Source organism: Petromyzon marinus, unplaced genomic scaffold, assembly GCF_048934315.1.
Source record: "Petromyzon marinus isolate PM22_M1 ecotype Great Lakes invasive population unplaced genomic scaffold, UKy_Petmar_22M1.pri1.0 PM_G_Scaffold_74, whole genome shotgun sequence".
In the NCBI taxonomy this organism is placed as follows: domain Eukaryota; kingdom Metazoa; phylum Chordata; class Hyperoartia; order Petromyzontiformes; family Petromyzontidae; genus Petromyzon; species Petromyzon marinus.
This window is the reverse complement of record NW_027423029.1, coordinates 251230-270952: the sequence shown is the minus strand read 5'-3', so window position 1 is coordinate 270952 and position 19723 is coordinate 251230. Positions and strand designations below refer to the sequence as shown.

Sequence of the window (19723 nt, the reverse complement as noted above, 5' to 3'; positions counted from 1 at the left end):
TGTCAGTTGAGTAGCAGCGAGCATGGGAATCGATGTCCAGGTTGGAACTTTACAACGCGGGGCCTAGCCACGCGGGGCCTTGCCTCCTGCCCTCGCCTGATTGCGTTTACTTTAATTATCTCGCTTAAGTTTAATTTGTCTTCACCCGGCTCGCCACTTTGTAACTTTGTTTTATTGTAAATATTCACGCAGTTTTTATTTTCTTTTGTTAGCAGGCCAAGCCCGCTTGAGCTGCTATACCGCTCTTGTTATCAGAAGCGACCTGCCCACAACAACACAAGGTGAGGCTTTGTCAACGTGTGTGAATGTTTTGACTTAAAACTTTGGTGACTGCAGGAATTAATATTCTTGGTTCTTTCGGTAAAGTCACGTAGATAGAAAATTAAATAAGATAATAAATTAAAATAAATGTTTTTTTTTAAATAAAGCAAAAAACCCACGACGTTTCGATCGCAATACAAGTGGTCTTTATCTTATTAAATATAATCTGTTATTTTTATTTTCTATCTACGTGACTTTACTGAAAGAACCAACAATATGTGTCAATGTATCTATCGGTCAAAGACGCTAAGCGCGTGCCGCTGTTGACTCTGAATGTGTGGAGGGGAACACCTTCACCACGGGGAGAGAGAGACAGAGACACGGATAGCCTCGGCTATGTTGATTGATCCTCGATTCATTACTTGGTGGAGTGAGGAAGAATTAATGCTGAGCAGATGAAGGTGGCCAGGCATGGTTCTGGTCACACCACCACCTGTTTACTCATGGCAGTGTGTGACAGTGTCAAGTTTGTGTTTGCAGTAAAATCTATTAACTCTATTGAACACGGAGGTTATATCAAAACAATAGTTTTTTTTGTTTTCCTCTGAAACTCTTTATAAGAATGGAAACAGGAGGCGAACACAGCACACACATTCAGCTGATGTCGGATCTGTTCATCCCAGCATTCAAGGACATCTGAGCCTGGATTCACACCTCTAAGTTGTGATTGAACATTAATTTCTGCATAACACAAATAGTATTGTTTTCAACACCCTTTGCTATGTCAGCTGAATTTAGCTTTCATAAATATTCCTTTTGTAGTCAGACAGCCGAAATTGTGTGCTTAGAGTTTTGGGTTAACATTCATCTTGAAGATATGAAGGCTTCCAGGCATATTAATGATATTTTCCCTCTCATTGTGTGCCCTAACAGCCCGTGGAGAGAAACCCTTCAGGTGCACTCTGTACGTGAAGGCGTTTGCACAGTCAACACATCTTAAAGTACACCAGAGAACACACACGGGAGATAAACCCTTCAAGTTGCAGTGTGTGCGTGAAGGCATTTGCACGTTCATCAAATCTGATGAATTTGGGAAATGTTTTCACTACATCATGAATATATTAATAAGTATAGACGTGTAAGTCACGTGTGCATTCCTCTGTACCTGACGTGTAGATGGTGTGGATATTCTTTTTTTCTGTCTGCAGCTGACGCTTCCTCTACAGAATTGGTCTGATGGAGCAAAGGCAGTCAGCACAGCAGCTCGGTATGACAAGTCAACAATGCGACCAGCGTGCATACAGCACGGACCGGACTGGAAATTTGACACGGCACCAGAGAAGTCACACAGGAGAGAAACCCTTCAAATGTACTGTGTGTAACAAGGCATTTGCTTGGTCATCAGTTTTTCAGAACCACCAGAGAACACACACGGGAGAGAAACCCTTCAGGTGCACTGTGTGCGGGAAGGCATTTACACAGTCATGTAATCTTGTAATACACCAGAGAACACACACGGGAGAGAAACCCTTCAAGTGCACTGTGTGTTGGAAGGCGTTTGCACAGTCATCTGCTCTTGTAACACACCAGAGAACACACACGGGAGAGAAACCCTTCAGGTGCACGATGTGCGGGATGGCGTTTACACAGTCATATAATCTCGTAATACACCAGAGAACACACACGGGAGAGAAACCCTTCAGGTGCACGATGTGCGGGATGGCGTTTGCACAGTCATGTAATCTTGTAACACACCAGAGAACACACACGGGAGAGAAACCCTTCAAGTGCAGTGTGTGTGGGAAGACATTTTCAGATTTATCTACTCTTAAAAAACACCAGAGAACACACACAGGAGAGAAAACCTTCAGGTGCACTCTGTGCGGGAAGTCGTTTGCACGTTCATCAAATCTTGAAGTACACCAGAGAACACACACGAGAGAGAAACCCTTCAAGTGCAGTGTGTGTGAGAAGACATTTTCAGATTCATCTACTCTGAATACACACCAGAGAACACACACAGAAGAGAAACCCTTCCATTGCAGTGTGTGCGGGAAGGCATTTGCAGGTTCATCAACTCTTCAAGTACACCAGAGAACACAGAAGCATCAGAAGATCCACAAGGAGTGCAGTCTGAAATCAGCTTGTGAAAGTCAAAGTGCCGCAATGAGCCCATCCCTCATGAAACACGAACCGGACGAAAATCCCAGCTTGGACACTTTTAAAGTTGTCGAGGTGAAATATGAAGAGGTGATGGTGAAGAGGGAAGAAGTGATGGTGAAGAGGGAAGAGGTGATGGTGAAGAGGGAAGAAGTGAAGGTGAAATGTGAAGATGAAGATTCAACTCCAAAATCGGACCTTCACATCGACGGAGGCAACGTGAAGCAGGAGGAGAATTCTGACTGTGAGGCAGAGCGAGGCAACTCCCAGCAGTTTGTGGAAGTGGAGGTGTGGGTGGACTTGCTCCTAGACAATACAAAGTCAAATGGAGGCCCGATAGATGTGTACGCTTGAGATGGTCGCTACAATAGATGCACCTTTGTCACAGGCCTTTAATGACAAGAATGTGAAGTTGAACACTCAATTCCTAGGTTCAACCTGCAGAGTAAGAGCGAGCGGCCAGTCTTTGTGGACCTGTGGGTTGGGGAGATCTCTGACCAGGAGCGAGAGCCAATAAGCTCCCAAGCATTCACTATGTTATAGTAATTGCTTTTACACGGTGTGTGCTTAATCGCCTCGGCATCTCCGAGTTTTGTGTCATACCTCGTCTGAAACACTCGAAGAGCATCCCCAAGTAGCAGCTGCCCCTGTGTGGCACAGGGTGGTGGCCCTGCACCGGCCTGCATTTATTATTTTTTCGGCCTGAGGACGACCGCTTGTGTTACGATCGAAACGTCGTGATCTATTATTATTTTGTCTACCTACGTGACTTTACTCAAAGAACCAAAGAGTATGTGAACAAGAGGCTGTCAGTAGGGGGCGATGATTGATGTTTCATCTCAGTTATGTAATTTGTCGCTAATGTTTAGAATTCGCCAGCATGCAATGGCCTACTCGTTTTGAATGACACAATAGTATGTTTTACATCCACTGTTAAGCAGACCGTGCGTATTTTTTTTCAAATAGCTTCTTAATCAGATGTTATCTGTTGCAGTACATTTCACTGCAGTAATGAAATTTTGTTAAAATGCCTGTCAATAATTCAGAATGAACGCTTGTCTGATTTTGTGTGTACATGCATCATTTCATTTATAAGGGTCAAACATTGAATATGTGATGTTAGGACAAAGTGTGTGTGTGTTTTGGAAGTAACCTGTACAGATAACTCAGGTGAGACCCGTTGTTTTTTGTGATACAGGTCAAACGGTATTTTTGTGTTTCATGAAGCATCTGGAGCAACTCATTGTCTTTGAAATAGGAAGCACACTCTGATCATTCATCAGTTACAAGGCATACCACCTTAAAGCTACACGTAGAGGAGATACATTCTCTGCAACACGAATTATAATTTTGTCTTACGTGTTGACGTAGATTTTGTCGAACTTGGACTAGAAATGCTCCTTGCTGATTAACATCTGGATGTTCACAACCATGGCTTGAAGCAAGCCCCACTGCTGTTGAGACATTGTCCACCAAAACCGGTCCACAGTTGGCTTGCACACACAGTGTACACACACACAGTGTACACACACACACAGTGTACACACAGTACACACACACAGTGTACACACACAGTGTACACACACACATAGTGTACACACACAGTGTCCACCAAAACCGGTCCACAGTTGGCTTGCACTGAATCAATGCTGCAGTAATTATGGACTCGCACGAAGGCCGTGGGATTTATATTTCGTGTTCAACATTCCTTTGTTTCGTGGAGAGACCGATTAAATTAAAGACGTCTTGTCTGCTGATCTTGTTCATATCTGTGTACATCGATATCCCACATTGCTTGCACGTACACACCACACGCAATTAAATCAATAAGAATAAGAACGACTTCCGGGCATTGCGAAGATCGAGGAATCTCTTTCAATGGAGCGAGTTCAGTGTATTCGATTCAACATCTCTCTGTCCCTGTCCGTCTGTCTCATCTGTTTGCCTCTGTGTTTCTCTCTGCCTGTGTATCTCTGTCGTCTCTGTGTTCCTCTTGTCTGTGTCCGCCTGTCTTGTCTATGTGTGTCTATCAGCGTCTATCCAACCGTATTCAACGACTGTCAGTAGCAACACGTGCCCGGTCAACTTCCACGGCCCGCGACTCAAACTTGTTTATCTGTAACTTTCGCACCGGACGTAGCCAACCGTGATAATCTATGGGTCTCTGTGTGTGTATATAACTTCTTTCGCACCATAACTATCCAACCTTGTTAATCTATGGGTCTCTGTGTGAGTCTCTGTGTGTGTATCTGTGTGAGTCTCTGTGTGTGTATCTGTGTGAGCCTCTGTGTGTGTATCTGTGTGAGTCTGTGTGTGTGTATCTGTGTGAGTCTCTGTGTGAGTCTCTGTGTGTGTATCTGTGTGTCTCTGTGTGTGTATCTCTGTGTATCTGTGTGTGTATCTGTGTAAGTCTCTCTGTGTGTATCTGGAACTTATTTCGCACCGTACGTAACCGAACCTGCCCAGGAGGAGCGGCTGGTATCTGTGGAGCTGTGGGCTGGGTAAATCTGTGAGCAGGAGCGAGAGACAATTAAGCTCCCAAGCATTCACTACGTTATAAACAACATTTGCACTCATAAGTCGCTTGCCTAATTGCCTCAGCAACTCGGTGTTTCGTATCGAACCTCATCTCAAACAATGGAAGGGCGCCCCCTAGTGGCAGCTGCCCCTGTGTGGCACAAGGTGGCCCTGCACCGGCCTGCACGTGGCATGAGTCTGTCGGTAGGGGGCGATCATTGACGTGTCATCTCCCTTGTGGAGTTTCTGGATAGTGTTACTGGAATTGCCACAATTTTGACCGTGACACCAACATGCAATGTGCGTTGTGAGTGACACAGTGGTTTGTTTGACATCCGCTGTTAAGCAGACTGCACAGAGGATGTACTTTCTACGGCAGCTGAAGAAATTCAACCTGCCAAAGACTGATGGTGCAATTCTATACAGCGATCATTGAATCCATCCTCACATCCTCCATAACCGTCTGGTACGCTGCTGCCACTGCCAAGGACAAGAGCAGACTGCAGCGTATCATCCACACTGCTGAGAAGGTAATTGCCTGCAATCTACCAACCCTCGAGGACCTGCACACGACAAGGACCATGAGGCGAGCGAGGAAGATTATGGCCGATTTCTCCCACCCTGGACACTCTGTTTCAGCTACTCCCCTCCGGCAGAAGGCTTCGGTCGATCAGGACCCAAACCTCACGCCATAAAAACAGTTTCTTCCCATCTGCTGCTGGCCTGTTAACATTTTATCTACATAATGAAACCTTGCCGATATTAACTATGTTAACCTATTTGTATTTTTTATTTTGAAATTATATCTTAAAGCTATTTTATATTCGATATTTATTCAATTTTATATACTTCAGCCCCTTGGTGTTAGTTAGACTTTTAACCCTTATTATAATAGTAAGACTTGTTTAAAACTTATTTAGGATTTTAGATTCCTATATGTTGAATGTATGCACCATCCTGCCAAAGTAACTTCCGTGTCGGTGTGAACTTTCATGGCGAATACCCTTTCTGATTCTGATTCATTCTCAATAGGAATCGATTCTAAACGCTCTCCTTTTCTAACACAATCGATTCTCATGGTAGGTATCCCAATGGGATTCGATTCTATGCGCTTTAAATCCCTGGCTAGATCGATTCCTATGTTATTAGAACAAATCGCCATAATCAATTCCCATGTTATCGAAAATGTATTCGATTCCATTTTACACTCACGACCAACGTCAATTCCAATGCAGTCCCAATGTGGATCGATGCCATCGGCAACATTTTTGACCACTATCGATTCGCATTTGTTATCCCCACAGGAATCGATCCGAGTTTTTAATTTAACATTGAATCGATTTCCTCAGTACGTGACTTGGGTGAGGCGGCCACGTGGCTGCGTGTGGAGTTAATGGCGATGTCGAAACTCTACAAACTTGGCCTACTCTTCCCCTTCATCCTGCCTCTCCTCCTCCTCCACCACCTCGTCACGTGCAGCAGCCACGGTGAGCAGAGCCCGAGGTGGTCGATAAATCGGGTGCCAGGTTGTGTGATTGTGGGGGGAGTGGTGGTGCAGTGGTTAGCGCACTGTGTGGGGAGTGGTGGTGGGTTAGCGCACTGTGTGTGTGTGAGTGGGGAGTGGTGGTGCAGTGGTTAGCGCACTGTGTGTGTGTGGGGGGAGTGGTGGTGCAGTGGTTAGCGCACTCTTGAGTGTTTTTTCCCCATCTGCCCAGCTCCGCTGTTCCCACTGAATGTTCGTTTGGAGTCTCGAGACCTCCTGGCGACCCTTTGCTGGGACCCCGTTGAAGCGGCTCCCAGTGGGGATGGAGGGGATAGACCCCCACTTGTTGATCCTTTCACCATCAACTCGACCACCACGACCACGACCAACTCAACGTTCTTGAATGTTACATACACAGTTCAGAGCAAACTGTGAGATGCTCACTCACTCACTCAGCCACTCACTCACCAACCCACTCACTCACCAACCTACTCACTCACCCACTCACTCACCCACTCACTTAGCCACTCACTCACCAACCCACTCACCCACTCACCCACTCACTCACCCACTCACTCACCAACCCACTCACCAACCCACTCACACACCCACTCACCAACCCACTCACTCACCCACTCACCAACCCACTCACTCACCAACCCACTCACCAACCCACTCACCCACTCACCAACCCACTCACCCACTCACTCACCAACCCACTCACCAACCCACTCACACACCCACTCACCAACCCACTCACTCACCCACTCACCAACCCACTCACTCACCCACTCACTCACCCACTCACTCACCCACTCACTCACCAACCCACTCATCCACCAACCAACTCATTCACACACACACGTCTCTCTCACCCACTCGCTCCTCACCACCCTCACCACTCCTCCCTGTGTCTCTGTCTGCGCAGCTTCAGACGAGCCCGCTGGCAGACCGTCTGCGCTTCCACAACGGAGACACGGTGCGACGTCTCCTTGGCGCTGGACGATCCCTGTGACCGCTACCTCCTCCGTGTGAGATTCTCCTTCTCATCCTCGCCGTCGCGATCCTCACGTTGGGTCGCGGTTGTGGTCCTGCCCTTGATGGAAAGTGAGTGGCACGAGATTGTACATATGCCTGTGTCTCTGTGTGTGTGTCTCTCTCTCTGTGTCTCTCTCTCTTTCTGTGTCTGTCTGGTGCTCACTAACAGCACTTGCCCCAGGCTACAAGGAGGATCTTTGTCATCTTTGTCTGTGTGTGTCGCTGTGTATGTCTGTGACTGTTTCTGCCTGTGTGTGTGTCTTCGGCTCACAAGGGGAGATCACACAAACTCCACTCGCTCTGTAGGACAGGGGGAGATCACACAAACTCCACTCACTCACTTTGTAGAACAGGGGGAGATCACAAAAAGTCCACTCACTCACTCTGTAGGACAGGGGGAGATCATCCAAACTCCACTCACTTACTTTGTAGGACAGGGGGAGATCACACAAACTGCACTCACACTGTAGAACAGGGGGAGATCACACAAAGTCCACTCACTCACTGTAGAACAGGGGGAGACCACACAAACTCCACTCACTTACTCTGTAGGACAGGGAGAGATCACACAAACTCCACTCACACTGTAGAACAGGGGGAGATCACATAAACTCCACTCACGCACTGTAGGACAGGGAGCGATCACACAAACTCCACTCACTCTGTAGGACAGGGAGAGATCACACAAACTCCACTCACTCTGTAGGACAGGGGGAGATCACACAAACTCCACTCACTCTGTAGGACAGGGGGAGATCACACAAACTCCACTCACTCACTCTATAGGACAGGGGGAGATCACACAAACTCCACTCACACTGTAGAACAGGGGCAGATCACACAAACTCCACTCACTCACTCTGTAGGACAGGGGGAGATCACACAAACTCCACTCACTCACTTTGTAGAACAGGGGGAGATCACAAAAAGTCCACTCACTCACTCTGTAGGACAGGGGGAGATCATCCAAACTCCACTCACTTACTCTGTAGGACAGGGGGAGATCACACAAACTCCACTCACACTGTAGAACAGGGGGAGATCACACAAAGTCCACTCACTCACTGTAGAACAGGGGGAGATCACATAAACTCCACTCACGCACTGTAGGACAGGGAGCGATCACACAAACTCCACTCACTCTGTAGGACAGGGGGAGATCACACAAACTCCACTCGCTCTGTAGGACAGGGGGAGATCACACAAACTCCACTCACTCACTCTGTAGGACAGGTGGAGATCACACAAACTCCACTCACTCACTCTGTAGGACAGGGGGAGATCACACAAACTCCACTCTCTCCGTAGAACAGGGGGAGATCACACAAACTCAGCTCTCTCTGTAGAACAGGGGGAGATCACACAAACTCCACTTAGTCACTCTGTAGGAAAGGGGGAGATCACACAAACTTCACTCACACACTCTGTAGAACAGGGGGAGATCATACAAACTCCACTCACTCACTCTGTAGAACAGGGGGAGATCATACAAACTCCACTCACTCTGTAGAACAGGGGGAGATCATACAAACTCCACTCACACACTCTGTAGAACAGGGGGAGATCACACAAATTCCACTCACTCTGTAGAACAGGGGGAGATCACACAAACTCCACTCACTCACTCTGTAGGACAGGGGGAGATCACACAAACTCCACTAACTCTGTAGCACAGGGGGAGATCACACAAACTCCACTCACTCTGTAGGACAGGGGGAGATCACACAAACTCCACTCACTCTGTAAGACAGGGGGAGATCACACAAACTCCACTCACTCTGTAGGACAGGGGGAGATCACACAAACTCCACTCACTCACTCTGTAGGACAGGGGGAGATCACACAAACTCCACTCACACTGTGGAACAGGGGCAGATCACACAAACTCCACTCACTCACTTTGTAGAACAGGGGGAGATCACAAAAAGTCCACTCACTCACTCTGTAGGACAGGGGGAGATCATACAAACTCCACTCACTTACTCTGTAGGACAGGGAGAGATCACACAAACTCCACTCACACTGTAGAACAGGGGGAGATCACACAAACTCCACTCACGCACTGTAGGACAGGGAGCGATCACACAAACTCCACTCACTCTGTAGGACAGGGGGAGATCACACAAACTTCACTCGCTCTGTAGGACAGGGGGAGATCACACAAACTCCACTCACTCACTCTGTAGAACAGGGGGAGATCACACAAACTCCACTTAGTCACTCTGTAGGACAGGGGGAGACCACACGAACTCCACTCACTTACTCTGTAGGACAGGGAGAGATCACACAAACTCTACTCACACTGTAGAACAGGGGGAGATCACACAAACTCCACTCACTTACTCTGTAGGACAGGGAGAGATCACACAAACTCCACTCACACTGTAGAACAGGGGGAGATCACACAAACTCCACTCACGCACTGTAGGACAGGGAGCGATCACACAAACTCCACTCACTCTGTAGGACAGGGGGAGATCACACAAACTTCACTCGCTCTGTAGGACAGGGGGAGATCACACAAACTCCACTCACTCACTCTGTAGAACAGGGGGAGATCACACAAACTCCACTTAGTCACTCTGTAGGACAGGGGGAGACCACACGAACTCCACTCACTTACTCTGTAGGACAGGGAGAGATCACACAAACTCTACTCACACTGTAGAACAGGGGGAGATCACACAAACTCCACTCACTCTGTAGGACAGGGGGAGATCACACAAACTCCACTCACTCACTCTGTAGGACAGGGGGAGATCACACAAACTCCACTCTCTCTGTAGAACAGGGGGAGATCACACAAACTCAGCTCTCTCTGTAGAACAGGGGGAGATCACACAAACTCCACTTAGTCACTCTGTAGGACAGGGGGAGATCACACAAACTTCACTCACACACTCTGTAGAACAGGGGGAGATCATACAAACTCCACTCACTCACTCTGTAGAACAGGGTGAGATCATACAAACTCCACTCACTCTGTAAGACAGGGGGAGATCACACAAACTCCACTCACTCTGTAGGACAGGGGGAGATCACACAAACTCCACTCACTCACTCTGTAGGACAGGGGGAGATCACACAAACTCCACTCACACTGTGGAACAGGGGCAGATCACACAAACTCCACTCACTCACTCTGTAGGACAGGGGGAGATCACACAAACTCCACTCACTCACTTTGTAGAACAGGGGGAGATCACAAAAAGTCCACTCACTCACTCTGTAGGACAGGGGGAGATCATACAAACTCCACTCACTTACTCTGTAGGACAGGGGGAGATCACACAAACTCCACTCACACTGTAGAACAGGGCGAGATCACACAAAGTCCACTCACTCACTGTAGAACAGGGGGAGACCACACAAACTCCACTCACTTACTCTGTAGGACAGGGAGAGATCACACAAACTCCACTCACACTGTAGAACAGGGGGAGATCACGCAAACTCCACTCACGCACTGTAGGACAGGGAGCGATCACACAAACTCCACTCACTCTGTAGGACAGGGGGAGATCACACAAACTCCACTCGCTCTGTAGGACAGGGGGAGATCACACAAACTCCACTCACTCACTCTGTAGAACAGGGGGAGACCACACAAACTCCACTCACTTACTCTGTAGGACAGGGAGAGATCACACAAACTCCACTCACACTGTAGAACAGGGGGAGATCACACAAACTCCACTCACTCTGTAGGACAGGGGGAGATCACACAAACTCCACTCACTCTGTAGGACAGGGGGAGATCACACAAACTCCACTCACTCACTCTGTAGGACAGGGGGAGATCACACAAACTCCACTCACTCACTCTGTAGGACAGGGGGAGATCACACAAACTCCACTCACTCACTCTGTAGGACAGGGGGAGATCACACAAACTCCACTCTCTCCGTAGAACAGGGGGAGATCACACAAACTCAGCTCTCTCTGTAGAACAGGGGGAGATCACACAAACTCCACTTAGTCACTCTGTAGGACAGGGGGAGATCACACAAACTTCACTCACACACTCTGTAGAACAGGGGGAGATCATACAAACTCCACTCACTCACTCTGTAGAACGGGGAGATCACACAAACTCCACTCACTCTGTAGGACAGGGGGAGATCACACAAACTCCACTCACTCTGTAAGACAGGGGGAGATCACACAAACTCCACTCACTCTGTAGGACAGGGGGAGATCACACAAACTCCACTCACTCACTCTGTAGGACAGGGGGAGATCACACAAACTCCACTCACACTGTGGAACAGGGGCAGATCACACAAACTCCACTCACTCACTCTGTAGGACAGGGGGAGATCACACAAACTCCACTCACTCACTTTGTAGAACAGGGGGAGATCACAAAAAGTCCACTCACTCACTCTGTAGGACAGGGGGAGATCATACAAACTCCACTCACTTACTCTGTAGGACAGGGAGAGATCACACAAACTCCACTCACACTGTAGAACAGGGGGAGATCACACAAACTCCACTCACGCACTGTAGGACAGGGAGCGATCACACAAACTCCACTCACTCTGTAGGACAGGGGGAGATCACACAAACTCCACTCACTCACTCTGTAGAACAGGGGGAGATCACACAAACTCCACTTAGTCACTCTGTAGGACAGGGGGAGACCACACAAACTCCACTCACTTACTCTGTAGGACAGGGAGAGATCACACAAACTCCACTCACACTGTAGAACAGGGGGAGATCACACAAACTCCACTCACTCTGTAGGACAGGGGGAGATCACACAAACTCCACTCACTCTGTAGGACAGGGGGAGATCACACAAACTCCACTCGCTCTGTAGGACAGGGGGAGATCACACAAACTCCACTCACTCACTCTGTAGGACAGGGGGAGATCACACAAACTCCACTCACTCACTCTGTAGGACAGGGGGAGATCACACAAACTCCACTCTCTCTGTAGAACAGGGGGAGATCACACAAACTCAGCTCTCTCTGTAGAACAGGGGGAGATCACACAAACTCCACTTAGTCACTCTGTAGGACAGGGGGAGATCACACAAACTTCACTCACACACTCTGTAGAACAGGGGGAGATCATACAAACTCCACTCACTCACTCTGTAGAACAGGGTGAGATCATACAAACTCCACTAACTCTGTAAGACAGGGGGAGATCACACAAACTCCACTCACTCTGTAGGACAGGGGGAGATCACACAAACTCCACTCACTCACTCTGTAGGACATGGGGAGATCACACAAACTCCACTCACACTGTGGAACAGGGGCAGATCACACAAACTCCACTCACTCACTCTGTAGGACAGGGGGAGATCACACAAACTCCACTCACTCACTTTGTAGAACAGGGGGAGATCACAAAAAGTCCACTCACTCACTCTGTAGGACAGGGGGAGATCATACAAACTCCACTCACTTACTCTGTAGGACAGGGGGAGATCACACAAACTCCACTCACACTGTAGAACAGGGGGAGATCACACAAAGTCCACTCACTCACTGTAGAACAGGGAAAGACCACACAAACTCCACTCACTTACTCTGTAGGACAGGGAGAGATCACACAAACTCCACTCACACTGTAGAACAGGGGGAGATCACACAAACTCCACTCACGCACTGTAGGACAGGGAGCGATCACACAAACTCCACTCACTCTGTAGGACAGGGGGAGATCACACAAACTCCACTCGCTCTGTAGGACAGGGGGAGATCACACAAACTCCACTCACTCACTCTGTAGAACAGGGGGAGATCACACAAACTCCACTTAGTCACTCTGTAGGACAGGGGGAGACCACACAAACTCCACTCACTTACTCTGTAGGACAGGGAGAGATCACACAAACTCCACTCACACTGTAGAACAGGGGGAGATCACACAAACTCCACTCACTCTGTAGGACAGGGGGAGATCACACAAACTCCACTCACTCTGTAGGACAGGGGGAGATCACACAAACTCCACTCGCTCTGTAGGACAGGGGGAGATCACACAAACTCCACTCACTCACTCTGTAGGACAGGGGGAGATCACACAAACTCCACTCACTCACTCTGTAGGACAGGGGGAGATCACACAAACTCCACTCTCTCCGTAGAACAGGGGGAGATCACACAAACTCAGCTCTCTCTGTAGAACAGGGGGAGATCACACAAACTCCACTTAGTCACTCTGTAGGACAGGGGGAGATCACACAAACTTCACTCACACACTCTGTAGAACAGGGGGAGATCATACAAACTCCACTCACTCACTCTGTAGAACAGGGGGAGATCACACAAACTCCACTCACTCTGTAGGACAGGGGGAGATCACACAAACTCCACTCACTCTGTAAGACAGGGGGAGATCACACAAACTCCACTCACTCTGTAGGACAGGGGGAGATCACACAAACTCCACTCACTCACTCTGTAGGACAGAGGGAGATCACACAAACTCCACTCACACTGTGGAACAGGGGCAGATCACACAAACTCCACTCACTCACTCTGTAGGACAGGGGGAGATCACACAAACTCCACTCACTCACTTTGTAGAACAGGGGGAGATCACAAAAAGTCCACTCACTCACTCTGTAGGACAGGGGGAGATCATACAAACTCCACTCACTTACTCTGTAGGACAGGGAGAGATCACACAAACTCCACTCACACTGTAGAACAGGGGGAGATCACACAAACTCCACTCACGCACTGTAGGACAGGGAGCGATCCCACAAACTCCACTCACTCTGTAGGACAGGGGGAGATCACACAAACTCCACTCGCTCTGTAGGACAGGGGGAGATCACACAAACTCCACTCACTCACTCTGTAGAACAGGGGGAGATCACACAAACTCCACTCGCTCTGTAGGACAGGGGGAGATCACACAAACTCCACTCACTCACTCTGTAGAACAGGGGGAGACCACACAAACTCCACTCACTTACTCTGTAGGACAGGGAGAGATCACACAAACTCCACTCACACTGTAGAACAGGGGGAGATCACACAAACTCCACTCACTCTGTAGGACAGGGGGAGATCACACAAACTCCACTCACTCTGTAGGACAGGGGGAGATCACACAAACTCCACTCGCTCTGTAGGACAGGGGGAGATCACACAAACTCCACTCACTCACTCTGTAGGACAGGGGGAGATCACACAAACTCCACTCACTCACTCTGTAGGACAGGGGGAGATCACACAAACTCCACTCTCTCCGTAGAACAGGGGGAGATCACACAAACTCAGCTCTCTCTGTAGAACAGGGGGAGATCACACAAACTCCACTTAGTCACTCTGTAGGACAGGGGGAGATCACACAAACTTCACTCACACACTCTGTAGAACAGGGGGAGATCATACAAACTCCACTCACTCACTCTGTAGAACAGGGGGAGATCACACAAACTCCACTCACTCTGTAGGACAGGGGGAGATCACACAAACTCCACTCACTCTGTAAGACAGGGGGAGATCACACAAACTCCACTCACTCTGTAGGACAGGGGGAGATCACACAAACTCCACTCACTCACTCTGTAGGACAGGGGGAGATCACACAAACTCCACTCACACTGTGGAACAGGGGCAGATCACACAAACTCCACTCACTCACTCTGTAGGACAGGGGGAGATCACACAAACTCCACTCACTCACTTTGTAGAACAGGGGGAGATCACAAAAAGTCCACTCACTCACTCTGTAGGACAGGGGGAGATCATACAAACTCCACTCACTTACTCTGTAGGACAGGGAGAGATCACACAAACTCCACTCACACTGTAGAACAGGGGGAGATCACACAAACTCCACTCACGCACTGTAGGACAGGGAGCGATCACACAAACTCCACTCACTCTGTAGGACAGGGGGAGATCACACAAACTCCACTCGCTCTGTAGGACAGGGGGAGATCACACAAACTCCACTCACTCACTCTGTAGAACAGGGGGAGATCACACAAACTCCACTTAGTCACTCTGTAGGACAGGGGGAGACCACACAAACTCCACTCACTTACTCTGTAGGACAGGGAGAGATCACACAAACTCCACTCACACTGTAGAACAGGGGGAGATCACACAAACTCCACTCACTCTGTAGGACAGGGGGAGATCACACAAACTCCACTCACTCTGTAGGACAGGGGGAGATCACACAAACTCCACTCGCTCTGTAGGACAGGGGGAGATCACACAAACTCCACTCACTCACTCTGTAGGACAGGGGGAGATCACACAAACTCCACTCACTCACTCTGTAGGACAGGGGGAGATCACACAAACTCCACTCTCTCTGTAGAACAGGGGGAGATCACACAAACTCAGCTCTCTCTGTAGAACAGGGGGAGATCACACAAACTCCACTTAGTCACTCTGTAGGACAGGGGGAGATCACACAAACTTCACTCACACACTCTGTAGAACAGGGGGAGATCATACAAACTCCACTCACTCACTCTGTAGAACAGGGTGAGATCATACAAACTCCACTAACTCTGTAAGACAGGGGGAGATCACACAAACTCCACTCACTCTGTAGGACAGGGGGAGATCACACAAACTCCACTCACTCACTCTGTAGGACATGGGGAGATCACACAAACTCCACTCACACTGTGGAACAGGGGCAGATCACACAAACTCCACTCACTCACTCTGTAGGACAGGGGGAGATCACACAAACTCCACTCACTCACTTTGTAGAACAGGGGGAGATCACAAAAAGTCCACTCACTCACTCTGTAGGACAGGGGGAGATCATACAAACTCCACTCACTTACTCTGTAGGACAGGGGGAGATCACACAAACTCCACTCACACTGTAGAACAGGGGGAGATCACACAAAGTCCACTCACTCACTGTAGAACAGGGAAAGACCACACAAACTCCACTCACTTACTCTGTAGGACAGGGAGAGATCACACAAACTCCACTCACACTGTAGAACAGGGGGAGATCACACAAACTCCACTCACGCACTGTAGGACAGGGAGCGATCACACAAACTCCACTCACTCTGTAGGACAGGGGGAGATCACACAAACTCCACTCGCTCTGTAGGACAGGGGGAGATCACACAAACTCCACTCACTCACTCTGTAGAACAGGGGGAGATCACACAAACTCCACTTAGTCACTCTGTAGGACAGGGGGAGACCACACAAACTCCACTCACTTACTCTGTAGGACAGGGAGAGATCACACAAACTCCACTCACACTGTAGAACAGGGGGAGATCACACAAACTCCACTCACTCTGTAGGACAGGGGGAGATCACACAAACTCCACTCACTCTGTAGGACAGGGGGAGATCACACAAACTCCACTCGCTCTGTAGGACAGGGGGAGATCACACAAACTCCACTCACTCACTCTGTAGGACAGGGGGAGATCACACAAACTCCACTCACTCACTCTGTAGGACAGGGGGAGATCACACAAACTCCACTCACTCACTCTGTAATACAGGGGGTGATCATACAAACTCCACTCACACTGTAGAACAGGGGGAGATCACACAAAGTCCACTCACTCACTGTAGAACAGGGAAAGACCACACAAACTCCACTCACTTACTCTGTAGGACAGGGAGAGATCACACAAACTCCACTCACACTGTAGAACAGGGGGAGATCACACAAACTCCACTCACGCACTGTAGGACAGGGAGCGATCACACAAACTCCACTCACTCTGTAGGACAGGGGGAGATCACACAAACTCCACTCGCTCTGTAGGACAGGGGGAGATCACACAAACTCCACTCACTCACTCTGTAGAACAGGGGGAGATCACACAAACTCCACTTAGTCACTCTGTAGGACAGGGGGAGACCACACAAACTCCACTCACTTACTCTGTAGGACAGGGAGAGATCACACAAACTCCACTCACACTGTAGAACAGGGGGAGATCACACAAACTCCACTCACTCTGTAGGACAGGGGGAGATCACACAAACTCCACTCACTCTGTAGGACAGGGGGAGATCACACAAACTCCACTCGCTCTGTAGGACAGGGGGAGATCACACAAACTCCACTCACTCACTCTGTAGGACAGGGGGAGATCACACAAACTCCACTCACTCACTCTGTAGGACAGGGGGAGATCACACAAACTCCACTCTCTCCGTAGAACAGGGGGAGATCACACAAACTCAGCTCTCTCTGTAGAACAGGGGGAGATCACACAAACTCCACTTAGTCACTCTGTAGGACAGGGGGAGATCACACAAACTTCACTCACACACTCTGTAGAACAGGGGGAGATCATACAAACTCCACTCACTCACTCTGTAGAACAGGGGGAGATCACACAAACTCCACTCACTCTGTAGGACAGGGGGAGATCACACAAACTCCACTCACTCTGTAAGACAGGGGGAGATCACACAAACTCCACTCACTCTGTAGGACAGGGGGAGATCACACAAACTCCACTCACTCACTCTGTAGGACATGGGGAGATCACACAAACTCCACTCACACTGTGGAACAGGGGCAGATCACACAAACTCCACTCACTCACTCTGTAGGACAGGGGGAGATCACACAAACTCCACTCACTCACTTTGTAGAACAGGGGGAGATCACAAAAAGTCCACTCACTCACTCTGTAGGACAGGGGGAGATCATACAAACTCCACTCACTTACTCTGTAGGACAGGGGGAGATCACACAAACTCCACTCACACTGTAGAACAGGGGGAGATCACACAAAGTCCACTCACTCACTGTAGAACAGGGAAAGACCACACAAACTCCACTCACTTACTCTGTAGGACAGGGAGAGATCACACAAACTCCACTCACACTGTAGAACAGGGGGAGATCACACAAACTCCACTCACGCACTGTAGGACAGGGAGCGATCACACAAACTCCACTCACTCTGTAGGACAGGGGGAGATCACACAAACTCCACTCGCTCTGTAGGACAGGGGGAGATCACACAAACTCCACTCACTCACTCTGTAGAACAGGGGGAGATCACACAAACTCCACTTAGTCACTCTGTAGGACAGGGGGAGACCACACAAACTCCACTCACTTACTCTGTAGGACAGGGAGAGATCACACAAACTCCACTCACACTGTAGAACAGGGGGAGATCACACAAACTCCACTCACTCTGTAGGACAGGGGGAGATCACACAAACTCCACTCACTCTGTAGGACAGGGGGAGATCACACAAACTCCACTCGCTCTGTAGGACAGGGGGAGATCACACAAACTCCACTCACTCACTCTGTAGGACAGGGGGAGATCACACAAACTCCACTCACTCACTCTGTAGGACAGGGGGAGATCACACAAACTCCACTCACTCACTCTGTAATACAGGGGGTGATCATACAAACTCCACTCACACTGTAGAACAGGGGGAGATCACACAAAGTCCACTCACTCACTGTAGAACAGGGAAAGACCACACAAACTCCACTCACTTACTCTGTAGGACAGGGAGAGATCACACAAACTCCACTCACACTGTAGAACAGGGGGAGATCACACAAACTCCACTCACGCACTGTAGGACAGGGAGCGATCACACAAACTCCACTCACTCTGTAGGACAGGGGGAGATCACACAAACTCCACTCGCTCTGTAGGACAGGGGGAGATCACACAAACTCCACTCACTCACTCTGTAGAACAGGGGGAGATCACACAAACTCCACTTAGTCACTCTGTAGGACAGGGGGAGACCACACAAACTCCACTCACTTACTCTGTAGGACAGGGAGAGATCACACAAACTCCACTCACACTGTAGAACAGGGGGAGATCACACAAACTCCACTCACTCTGTAGGACAGGGGGAGATCACACAAACTCCACTCACTCTGTAGGACAGGGGGAGATCACACAAACTCCACTCGCTCTGTAGGACAGGGGGAGATCACACAAACTCCACTCACTCACTCTGTAGGACAGGGGGAGATCACACAAACTCCACTCACTCACTCTGTAGGACAGGGGGAGATCACACAAACTCCACTCTCTCCGTAGAACAGGGGGAGATCACACAAACTCAGCTCTCTCTGTAGAACAGGGGGAGATCACACAAACTCCACTTAGTCACTCTGTAGGACAGGGGGAGATCACACAAACTTCACTCACACACTCTGTAGAACAGGGGGAGATCATACAAACTCCACTCACTCACTCTGTAGAACAGGGGGAGATCACACAAACTCCACTCACTCTGTAGGACAGGGGGAGATCACACAAACTCCACTCACTCT

The 19723-nt window shown here is 49.1% G+C and overlaps 1 protein-coding gene across 1 annotated transcript in view; it reads left to right on the top strand.

Annotated features, from left to right (window-relative positions):
* Positions 1-6282: 6282 nt before the first annotated feature.
* LOC142920758 (uncharacterized) overlaps positions 6283-19723 on the top strand; it is a 93101-nt gene continuing 79660 nt past the window's right edge. Inside the window, exons 1-3 of the mRNA XM_076062830.1 lie at positions 6283-6425; positions 6654-6852; positions 7350-7528. Coding sequence (XP_075918945.1) covers positions 6332-6425; positions 6654-6852; positions 7350-7528 — 472 coding nt within the window. The 5' untranslated portion in view covers positions 6283-6331. The remainder of the gene's footprint in view (positions 6426-6653; positions 6853-7349; positions 7529-19723) is intronic.